The sequence below is a fragment of the Urocitellus parryii genome, chromosome 4, assembly GCF_045843805.1.
Source record: "Urocitellus parryii isolate mUroPar1 chromosome 4, mUroPar1.hap1, whole genome shotgun sequence".
In the NCBI taxonomy this organism is placed as follows: Eukaryota; Metazoa; Chordata; class Mammalia; order Rodentia; family Sciuridae; genus Urocitellus; species Urocitellus parryii.
The window spans coordinates 84669394-84681001 of NC_135534.1; the positions used below are offsets into that span (position 1 = coordinate 84669394).

Consider the following 11608-nt stretch of genomic DNA (forward strand, 5'->3'; position numbering starts at 1 on the left):
GTAGAATAAAAGGAAATGGGCTTTATATAACAATACATTCCTCTATTTTTTTTTTCCTAGAATGGGGATTGAACCCAGGAGTTCACATATACTAGGTAAGTGCTCCACCCCTGAGCAACACAACCAATTCTTTTTTATTTAGAGACATGATCTTGCTAAGGCATCCATCCATGCTGGCCTCAACTTTCAATCCTCCTGCCTCAGCCTCCCAAGTAGCTGGGATTACAGGTGTGTGCTTCCATGCCTGGCTTCTCTCCCTCTTTTCTCATTATGTAATGAATACCTGCCACTGAAAAAAAAAAGGTTGGACAAGTTAGGAGTTAGAATACAGATCACATTTCATTTTTATGACATCAGAGTATTTTTATGAACAGAACAGTGGTTTTTTAAAGGCATGCTGCTACAGTTCATTTGAATTTTAGTAGCAATCTAAAATGGAAGTGGGAATACCCTGTAGCACATTCATAGCAATATGCAAGTTAGTTACTTGGTATTTTAAAAATCTAGTTGTTGGATTTGTACCACACACAAAAAAAATTGAATTGTTTCTATTAGTATCTGAAGTTAAATAAGTTATCAAGGTAAATATTAATTATAAATGTCTTCCATTTTCCACTGTGATAAATATGTTCGCTGTAATACCTCTAATAAAGATTTAGTCATCAGTATACATCAGTATAATTTTTTTCATGCTCATATATAATGGGATTTTTTTTAAACCAGAAGCATCAGATTAGTGATTACTTCTTAAGATAAAAGAGAACAGAAAGATAACCACATGAGCATATGGTCTCCCATAGATAATCATAACAAGAACTAGTCAAAGAACTTCCCACTAGATTTAACTGGAGATCAGACCCAGAATGCTTTACAGGAGCTATATCCCCCATCCTTTGAGGTAGTTTTACATTGAGTTGCCCAGGCTGTTCTAAAACTTGCAATGCTCCTGCCTTAGTCTCCCAAGTAGCTGGAATTATTGGTGTTTGCCACTGTGCCTAGCTATTTTCCATCATTTTTAAGAGCACCAAATATTAAATAGCCTCCTATAAAATAAAAAGAATATCCACTATTTCATGATATTTCTAGGTGTTCAACAATACACTTTGCCTAAGGAATGTGTGAATCTACAACTTATGTTTAACAGCTATACATGTATTTCATGAGATTATTAATGGTGTATTTCAAAATCTACTAAAACAATAAAACTATAATGCAAATAGATATTCCAAACCCCGAGAATTTAATCTTAAGATTCAAAAATTTATGGTAAGAGAATTGGAATTTTTATACCCAAATTATTACCCTATTAATGTGGAATGAACAAGGTAGAAAAGACAGCTTCAAGTGAAGCAGTTATTTAGATTTTGGGATGTATTTTCCTTTGAAAACAATCTTACAGCAGCTAGGTTTCCAGGCTAATCAGTAAATGTTAGATATGTTAAATTTATTATAATCAGTAAATGCTGGATATATCTCCAATATTACTCTGGAACTTAACTTCATATCTTACTGTGCTTCCATGGAAAACTCAAGAGTTGTAATCCATAAATAACAGCCCTACATCTGCCATAATTTCCTCTCTCCAAAACAAATCTTTTGTAAGACTGGAAACTCTTCTGTAGAGGTAGTATTTTTTTGTAAGGAATGTGAATAGGAAAGAAAAAAAAAAGGAGGGAAAGGATGCCTATTGTAGGGTTTTTGCTTTGTTTTGCTCCCATAACTAACATTTTTGCCTTATACAGAAAGCCAAAGTGAATGGTGGAAATGAGCACTAATGTTATTTTTTATTTTCATAAATAACCATGAAAAATTTACCACAAAAAAATGTAACAAAAAGAAAATATTTCTTAGAAGTCCTATTGAAGAAACACAATACTCAAATTCAAAATGTTTATAGGGGATAGGGTTGTAGATCAGTGGTAGAGCACTTGCCTAGCACATGTGGGGCACAGGGTTGGATCCTCAGCACCACGTACAAAATAAATAAAATAAAGGTATTGTGCCCATCTACATCTAAAAATATATTTTTTAAAATGTTTCTAGACACTGTTGTCAAAAGTACTACAGCAGTACTGAATGATTCAGTGCCACTGAAATGATGAATGACTAGTTGGTAGGAAGTGATGTGCAAAATATGCTAGGAAGTTAGGGGAAAAATTATGAAAGAATGCTCACATAATAGTGGATTTATGGAGATAAAAGAGAAAAGTCCAAGAGATTAAAACTCTTCAATAAGATTGTTTCATTTTTAGTGAGAAAATAATAGAATACATCTCAATGAGGAACTTTAGTCCTTTTACACAATTTTATACTTGATAAATCATCTGCATAAAGAAAAACATAAGACAACACAGTGCTTATATCTGAATAATATGTTAATCTTCAGAGTTCAAACTGGTTTCAATCCTGAGTCTATCATTTACTGATACTCTAACCTTTAGTAAGTTACTAAAGCCCTCTGAGCCAGGTTCTTCATCCATAAAGTGTGAGTAATAGTTCCTCATCATTTATTATGATACTTAAATATGGTAGAATATGTAGAACTTAAAAATAGCACAGACCAAGGGCGGTGTGTGGTGTGCACACGGGTAATCCCAGAAGCTTGGGAAGTGTTAAACAACTCAGTAAGACCCTGTCGCTAAATAAAATACAAAATAAGGCTGGGTATGTGGTTCAGTGATTGAGTGACCAAATTCAATCCCCAGTACCACCACTGCAAAAAAATAGTACAGACTATGGTGTACAGGCAGTATTCAATAGAAGCTACTGTTATTGATGTTACAAAATATATCCTGAAACTAAGAATCAGTCTCAGATAATTATAATGATCTCCCACAAAATCCACCTTTAGTTACTCATGAGGTATATTTAATCTTTCTAAATATTCAGTATGTATCTATAATTGGAAAGATAAATTTCTTCAACTGACCATCTTTACGGTAGAATAAGATGTGAAAATAAAATAGACATCTAGAAATAAGATGGTATTCTTCATTATAAGTAGTATTAATTAGCAGAGAAAAAAAGTGAAAGTATGTCTTACTAGCCATATTTTATATCTACTCATTCTTCTTTATGACATTTTCAATATTGTCTTTAAGACACGTAATGTAAAAACGCCAGTCATACCTTATCATAAGTTTTGAGCAGGAAAATGAAAGGTTTTTCTGCCCAACATAAGGGTAAAATATGTCATAATATTTATATCCATAATATTCATAATATCCCCTCAGGGGCAGCCAATATCCTGGCCCACAGACCAATGAATGACTCACTTCTGGGTGGATCTAAAAAATAAAGGCTAGTTATAGGGTAGTCCAAGCCTAAGAACAATTCTGTTTCATAGTTACCAAGGGAGTGCCTGCTGGCCAAGGGGATTGCAGCTGGCTTGGGAGATTTCCAAGGTAAAGGGCTGGGGGTATGTGGGGGAGGAAAAAGTTTAATCAGAATTCTATAGTCAACCTGGAACTTTAGGAGGTAGCTTACAGAGAATCTTGGAAGTTTGAAGATATGCCCTTAAACTCTAAACTAGCCAATTCCCAACAGAACTCAAGCAGATTCCAAGAGGTAGAACATGTGTCCACATGAAAACAATGGCCCCTTTACATTTCTGAAAAAGACCAGCAGTTATGGCTAGTGTCCTGATGCCTCTTTTGGTGGGCAAATATTCTTACACCCTGTCAAAACTCCCTTCAAAAAGTAGTATGATAGTTAACTGAAACATTCTTACAATCACAAAGACAATGAAACAAAAACAAAAAACCCAGGCACCAGTGCACTTTTTTTTCTCAAATAATCCTTACTATTGCACTTCTGAAAGTGTTCCTTAAAATGACAACAAAATAGGACTGTAAAGAGCAAACACTTTCGGGCTGGAGTTGTAGCTCAGCGGTAGAGTCCTAGCCTAGCATGTGTGATGCACTGGGTTCGATCCTCAGCACCATATAAAAAAAGTAAATAGACAAAATAAAGGTGTCCTGTCCATTTATAACTAAAAAATTTAGGGATTTCATATCCTAAAAAAATATCTAACTTATTGTAGAAAATGAGAAATTTTCATTGTATTATCTCAACTATATTGTACCCAATACAAAAATACCACCAGTATTTGTCTTTAAATCAAAGTCCCACTTTGCTAAAAAATATTCTCCATTAACCAGATCTCAAATAAGACAATTTATGTTACGGAAAAAAAAGTGTTAACTTGTTAGTTATAATTCAATATGACAATTCATCATTAATGCTAGTTACAACTAAATTATTATTGTTATATACCAATAAATACAGTATAATTGGATGGCATTGCAATCTAGAGGATAAGCAGAAGGGGGAAGAAAGTTGGAAGATTAGGAAAGGCTTTGGGGAGATGTCACAAGTGTTTTGAAAAAAATAACTGAAGAACAAATAAAAATTCCATACATGAACTGTGGATATATTTTTTAAAATAGTTTATAGCCAACCTACTGATGGGTTTAAGGAAACTGTCATGGGAAACATAACTAAATGTCTGATAACATATTTTAGTGTATATAGCAAATTTCACTTCCTTCCCCATCCTCATTTCCATTGCAGTGATGTCTAAGGGATAGGTTAGATATTGGTAGTCATAAGGTCTCAACCAAATCTAAACGGATAGAATAAATGAACCTTTATCCTCATCTTCAAGACCACACTGCAGGCAGCTGTAGGCTGCCATAGCTTTTGTGTAGAGTGTACAAACCTGACACACACACTTCACACTGGAAAGTTCCCTATAGGTTTGAGAAAGATGATTAGGGACTATCATATTCAGAGCTATCCTATCTTTTGTCTATACTGAGGATTTTGTTTTTGTGATAACAATGCTTGTTTTTTTACAAATCTCTTTAATGTGTGTTTATTACAAGACAACTGGATTTTCTCCATTCATCTATTATGATATGTTTTGATTGAAGTATGTGAGGGAAATCTAGCCTGACACAGACATGTAGTTGAAAAAAGTAGATAATGATGATTACTCTTTGATACAACAGAACTTGATAACTATACCTTCTGCAAGGCTAATTGCAATATGGAATGTGAAACCACATCTGTGAACTTAACATTCTATATTACATTAATATCATTTAGTTCATCTTGCATTTTGAATGGCTCTTTTACTCATGTATGATTTTGGTAAACATCTAAAAAATGAGTAACGTGATCCTGAAAATTCAAGGACAACAAATGACAATATGCACTGCCAGGGATAAAAAGAATGGCTAGATTTAAGATTCTGTGTCCATTATGCTTTAACTGGTTGTTTCCTGGTGAAAAAAAGGAAAGGCCCTGAGTATCAATGACTTTATACAGGGGTCATTTAGAAAATACTGATTCAATGAGTTGTACAGATCTTCCAAATGTTGACACATTTTATTACACAATATCAAAAAATCACATTTATTAATAACATCCTTGATCTCAAGGGGAGCACCTTTAAGAACGGGGAAGGTTTCTAGCTTAATGAAGGCAGATATATGTTCTCCAAACTTAGTTTTTCCTTGCATGCTGAGCTTTATCACTAGCAACAAATATTGTCAATTATTTTCCTTGAACTTTCATTTCAAATTACTCATCTTTAAGATAAAAAGTTTATTAAATACCCAAGTCTGAGTAACCAGTTTGTCTGTAAAAATGGGATTCCATGAAAAAGTGGCTAGTTCAGCTTGTAACTAAAATAACTGCCCAAGTTTGCCCAGGAGACAACCAGTTTGATATGCAATAGAAGCACTTTATGAACTTCCCATTTCATCAACAGGTAAAAAGATGTGAGTACTCAATCGTCAGGATTTAAACAAAATTTAAGTTTTCACTGTCCTCCAAGGACATTCTTCAGAGAAAGTGACAATTTTTTCCCCCAGTGTTGTGTGGTGAAGGAAACAGTGATCACTATTTTGGGCCACTATCTTGATTTACATTAAGGGGCCAGCATAGTTATACCCCCATTGCTTTGTACACAGAAAAATGACAAAAAAAAATTATGAACATAAGTTTGATCTCCTAGGATCACTGAAAGAGTCTTGGATACCCACAGGGGTCTAAGGACCATATTTTGAGAACTATTACACTGTCTTATTAAAAAAAATTAACCAAACAACTGCTAGACATATAATAAAAGTAGCCAGCTTACTCTACTCTCCTTCTCCTCCAATTGATCTGCAATAGTATGTTAAAAAGTGGCTAATTTTCAATTCCCAATCATTATTATCTGGAGAATTTTAGGTACCTACGGGTACTCCACAGATGCTACGATATTCCATGGAAACCTTAATACTGCAGGAGACAATTTGAATAGTTTTTTACAGAGACAGCATTAGATTTAAGTGGACTTCCTGGTTGTATGTCAGAGATAATGTAAAAGTACTCTTTTAAAGTTGTGAAGATCATTACAAACCTAAATTTTTAGAATCCAATCTTTCCAAGGGAGAAAATGAAAAGAACAGAAATGGGAAGAAAAGATTAAGACTTTTAGTTTTATAACTCTTCTCCTGAACTAATTAAAAAATCTGTATTTTATGCTAAGTTTACCCCCATCCTTTATTAAGCACAAACATCCTTAACTCTTAATCTTTTTGCACTAAAAAGCAATTTCCCTTAACTGCTGAAGTATCAGAGGTAATTTAATTATTTGAAAATCCAAAAACAATGCACTGCATTACCATTTAACTAAGGGGTATGTGGAGTGAGAGAATTGAAATATGGAAATAAAAATATGAAAAATGATCATTTTAACTAAAAGCATAATCTTTAACTCTCATGCAGGCAACAAATTGAAGAGAAAAGTGAACATTAACCAAATTACTCAGCATGTACTGAACAACACAAAAAGAACTTAGATGTTCTGGAAAAGGTATAAATATATAGTCTTTTCCTTTCCTTTTTGTGTTTATAGTTGTACTTCGTGATTTACAAAGTACTTGAGACACATTATCTTCCTTGAGCTATGAAGCAACCTGTGGAGCAGGTAGACATTATCCACATTTTCCAAAGAAAACTAGGTTTTAAGGACATTGGCTATTTTGCTCAAAATTAAAAGACCTGTTATAAGATTCAATTGTAAACACATCTTTATGGCTTCCAGTATCACTACATTAGCAGGTAGGCCTTTTTTAATTTTGGTGGTAGGGAGCTGGGGGAAGTAGCAGAATTGCTTTTATAAATTAAATCTCATATTGAACTTGAATTATGAAGCATATAAATATACAAAAAATTGATACATATTTTAGTTATAAAGTAACAATTACTGATAACAGTGTTTGTGTTCTCACAGAAATTTAACATGAGCAGATATGTACAGGATTTTTTTTTAAGGCCAATGCCTTCATAATTAATGAAAATCTTTTCTGTAGATAACAGCAACAAAAAAGTTTAAATATATGTACAAAGATAACAGAACAAGTTTAATTCAAAGGCCTGCATAAGAATAATCTTGTAACAAAAGATAACTGTGGTATGCTCCAATGTGGTGGATTATGTATACATGTTATAAGCAGCTATATTCTTAAATTTTTAAAATAATTTAAAAGATACTTAAAATTTCAATCCAATTTAAATATTTTAAAACCCTGAAGCATCTTATAAAGTAGTTTGAAAACCACTGCATAAAACTTCACTGTCATAAATTCATTGTTTGATTTCCTCTTAGGTTATTTAAGATAAAAATCAAGTAAAAAACTGCTTTTGACAATCAAAACTGTATAACACAAGAAACCTGATTAACCAAAGCAGAATAAATTACTAGTTCATAGTATAAGTAAACCCATTCTATTGGTTGAAATACATAAAAGTATTAATATTTAATAAGCTTCCTAATCTAAATTTTTCAAATTTGACAGTATCTATGCTTACAAAACATTAAAGTGTTGTCAAAATTTGTGATTTTATAAAGAAAATTAAAAAGCATAATAATCACACAAAGATATATCACTAGAACTCCTACACATACCAACAAATTTTAAATGTTAGAATAATAATAAGAGTTCAATACTCAAAATACATTGTAATATACCAACTTTTCTTTACTGGAAGATGACTGGACTGACAATTACCTACCTTCCTTAGTTTCACATTCCACTTTTCAAATTAAAGGATCAGATTCATGTCAGTGTCACTGGAATTTCTTCAAGTAAAATATGTCACATTTCAAAACTTGTTAACCTTACAAAGTAAATAGAAGAATTTCCTGTTTCATTAAAAACTTTATTAAACTATGTGACAATGGAGTAAGTTAGACTTAATAGGAGTTTTGAATATGATGATAGTTTGTTCATTTGTTCCTAGAGATAAGTTAGTACCTAAGTTATAAATTTGGTACATTTAATATTTAAGAAGATACTGAATCAAATTTGTAAAGACACTTCTATGAATAAATATGATTCTCATCCAATATAAAATTGAATATTCAAGTACTGGATTAAAACAAATAGGTTTACTTGACTGTGAATTCAGTTCTTTTTAAAGTTTCTCCCAAATTAAACATATTGCCACAAATTTTTGTCATATAAAAAGGTGACCTTTCCCTCATCATTAATGAGGGTTTATAACAGCAAAGTATAATTTATACTAGATACACATGATTTTCATTCTTCCATTATAAGCTACACTGAACTAAAATTCAAAGTGCTATGATCCATTTGTTTATTAGTGTATACTACATTAATGGAAAACACAAGATAAACTCACAGAATCACATTTTTTTAAAGTGATAGATGAATTTTACTAACATTCTATCAAAAAGAAAAATATGTCCTTATTAGAAATAAACCCTTACATGCTATTCTTAGAATGATGAAAAATTTAAATTGCTAGACACTGATTTAAGAGCACTTAAGAAAGGCAATCTTAAAAAGCTACAAATGTTGCCAAGTCATGTCATAACTGGCACAAACAATTCTATTTCCATCTAAATTCATTTCATGCTACTACATGAATCAACATTAAATACCTTGTAGTTACTAAAAACTGGAGTACTGGCAGAGATGTGCACAGCAATTATAAAATATAAAAATGTTCACATCCATTTTCCATATTTTCTCAATAATGTCTAAAAATGAAGATGTTCTTTCTAGGTAAACAAATACTAGTTTTTAACAAACTAGTAAATAAACTAGAAATAAATAAAGATGTTTTAACTAGTAAAATGTCATGGATCCATAGCCACAGTTTTCTCAAAAGAAAAATAAAATAGTTTGAAGACCTATATCACCTTCAAAGCTTTTGTTAGCCTAACAAATTGCCAGAGGCATTAAAAAATCTTTTTTCAGTCAATAACAGCACATCTTTTTCTTATTTGATTAAAAAAAAACTTGCTGTCATTTTAACTAAGCTTAAGTTTAATCAAAATATGTCTTAAAGACATATTTTTTATGTCAAAGACAACCTTTCACTTTTAAAGTAAGGGAATAATATTTTTTAAGAACTAAATTCAGATGACAACTGGCCCTGCAGTGAAAGAGTTAACATTCAACTAACCTGATCTGCACTTCTGATCCATTACATTTCTCACAAGCTGCCCTACAATGAGCTGAGCAAGTATCAACTGTAATTTGATCCCGAAGTTTATGGAAAAAAATAACTGCACATACTCAACATGCACATTTAATAAAAATCTGTTTCAAGAGAAACATATCCAATAAACACAATTTAAGGCATATTTAATTCTTTGATTAACTTCAAATCTGCAATCTCTTTGCTTTCCTCAAGCTCTCAAATAAAATAGAAGGAAAAAAAAAAAGCAGCAGCCCTACTGCAGGGAAAAGAGGCTTGAAAAACAACTTTGATTGGCACTTGGCCTGACCCACAGAGGAAGAAAAACAGTTTTTGGACAAAGAGCGCAAATATTTGAGCTTGCTTACTTATGTGCTTTCTTGCTTTCTTTCTTTCATATATAAAGAACAATCCCAAAGTGACTGTATATAGAGAAATTGTGTGTGTGTGTGTGTGTGTGTGTGTGTCTCTCGGGGGTGGGGGGGGGAAGGGTACCATATTCATTTTAGCTCTCAGACCCGGTGCATTTGCACAGCTCAGCAATTTTAATTCATTTGTACTGGACAAACAGAAATACCTCATCTAAGATTTACACTTAATGCAATGCAAAAAATAAGAGTTTGGAGAAGAATAAACTGATTATAATATTACTCGTGGAGGCAGTTAAAATCTAATTTTAAAACTCTTCTCAGTCTAAAGGGACAGTTTTTCATCTCCTTCTTCCATCCTATCCTCCCCATCCCCCACGGAGTGATTAAGCCAAGTAATCTAAACAATACTGGAGTAAACTTTCTATCAGTCCCTATGGGAAGCATTAAGCTGATGGTGCGTCTGATTTTTCTGGATCAACACGGGGTGGGGGTGCTAAGGAGGGAGACAACCCATGTCCATCTCAGTCTCCTCCCGTAACCCCACCAGAGGAACTGTAAGATCGAACAGCATTTCCCATGGGCATAAAGTTCAAGATGCCTTAATAGTTCCTTCGTGACTGAACTATAGACACAGGACTACCATCAAAAGAATGTGAAAAGGGGGAGTCCGGCACGGCGCGCAAAGCAAAGGCAACAGAATAAACAAAAACAGCACCCATCAGAGTTAGCCACAGCAGAGAGGGAGCCAGGGTTCCTCAAGACCAGACCAGGCTGCTCTGATTTCATCCCAACCTCCATCTACGGCTAAACTGCACAGGGAGGAGGCTCCAACCAGTCCCTCCCTCAGTCTGACCGAGGAGCAGACCGGGGATAGCCAGGTACCGAGGCGAGCTGAAAACAGACCACAGGCATTCCCCCACCCCCAAATCCCAACCCCTCGGGACTAGCTTCTGTCCCGGCGGAGATAAAAAGCAGCAAACGCCCGAACCCTCCACCCTCAACTCACACCCCCTGTTTCTGTTTCCGTGCATGAACCAAGCCAGGGATCTTTTTGAGCCTCGCAGGGACGATGCCAGGGATCCCTTCGAGCCTCGCCCCGAGCAGCCCGACCCCGGCCGGCAGGCGCCCATCTCCGGCCGGACCTCAGGCTAAGCCCGTACCTTCCGCAGCACTTTCCGGCAGTTGGTACAGAGCAGGTAGTTGGCGGCGGCCGACGGACTGCTGCCGCCTCGGTTCATGGTGGCTGCGGGCGCCGAGGGTGAAGGCTAGGGCGGGCGGCGGGTCGGGCCAGGCTGTCACTGCCGCCAGTCGCGCAGATGCAGGGCCGGACCGTCCCCCGGTCGAGCTTCAGCCTCAGCTTCCTCCGGGCGGGATGTGGAGATGGAAGGCAGCGGCCCGAAAGCAAGCCGGGGTGCGCGAGGCGACCACCGGCGACGGCTGTCGGAGCGATGGCAGAGACGGCGGCGGCTGCTCCTCACCGGCCCGTTGTTCCTCCCGCCCCCATCCTCAGACCCCCGCCCCCGCCAGCCTAGGACAAGCAGCCGCCACCACAGCCGCCGCCGCCGCCGCAGCGCCTCAGTGCGGGCCCCGCCCCCGCCGTCCCACCACCTTCACCACCTCCACACTCCGGTACCGCCCCCTCCCGCTAATCGGACAGCTCTAGCCACGCCCCCGGAGCGCTTGGCCGCAGCCAATGAGCTTCTAGGGCTCGGCTGAGAGCCTCACCGGCCAAT

At 35.9% G+C, this 11608-nt stretch overlaps 1 protein-coding gene across 1 annotated transcript in view; it reads right to left on the reverse strand.

Moving 5' to 3' along the window:
- Positions 1-11357, reverse strand: part of Sesn3 (sestrin 3) — a 64330-nt gene extending 52973 nt beyond the window's left edge. The window contains exon 1 of the mRNA XM_026396090.2: positions 11036-11357. Coding sequence (XP_026251875.1) covers positions 11036-11113 — 78 coding nt within the window. The 5' untranslated portion in view covers positions 11114-11357. The remainder of the gene's footprint in view (positions 1-11035) is intronic.
- Between the last annotated feature and the right edge of the window lie 251 nt (positions 11358-11608).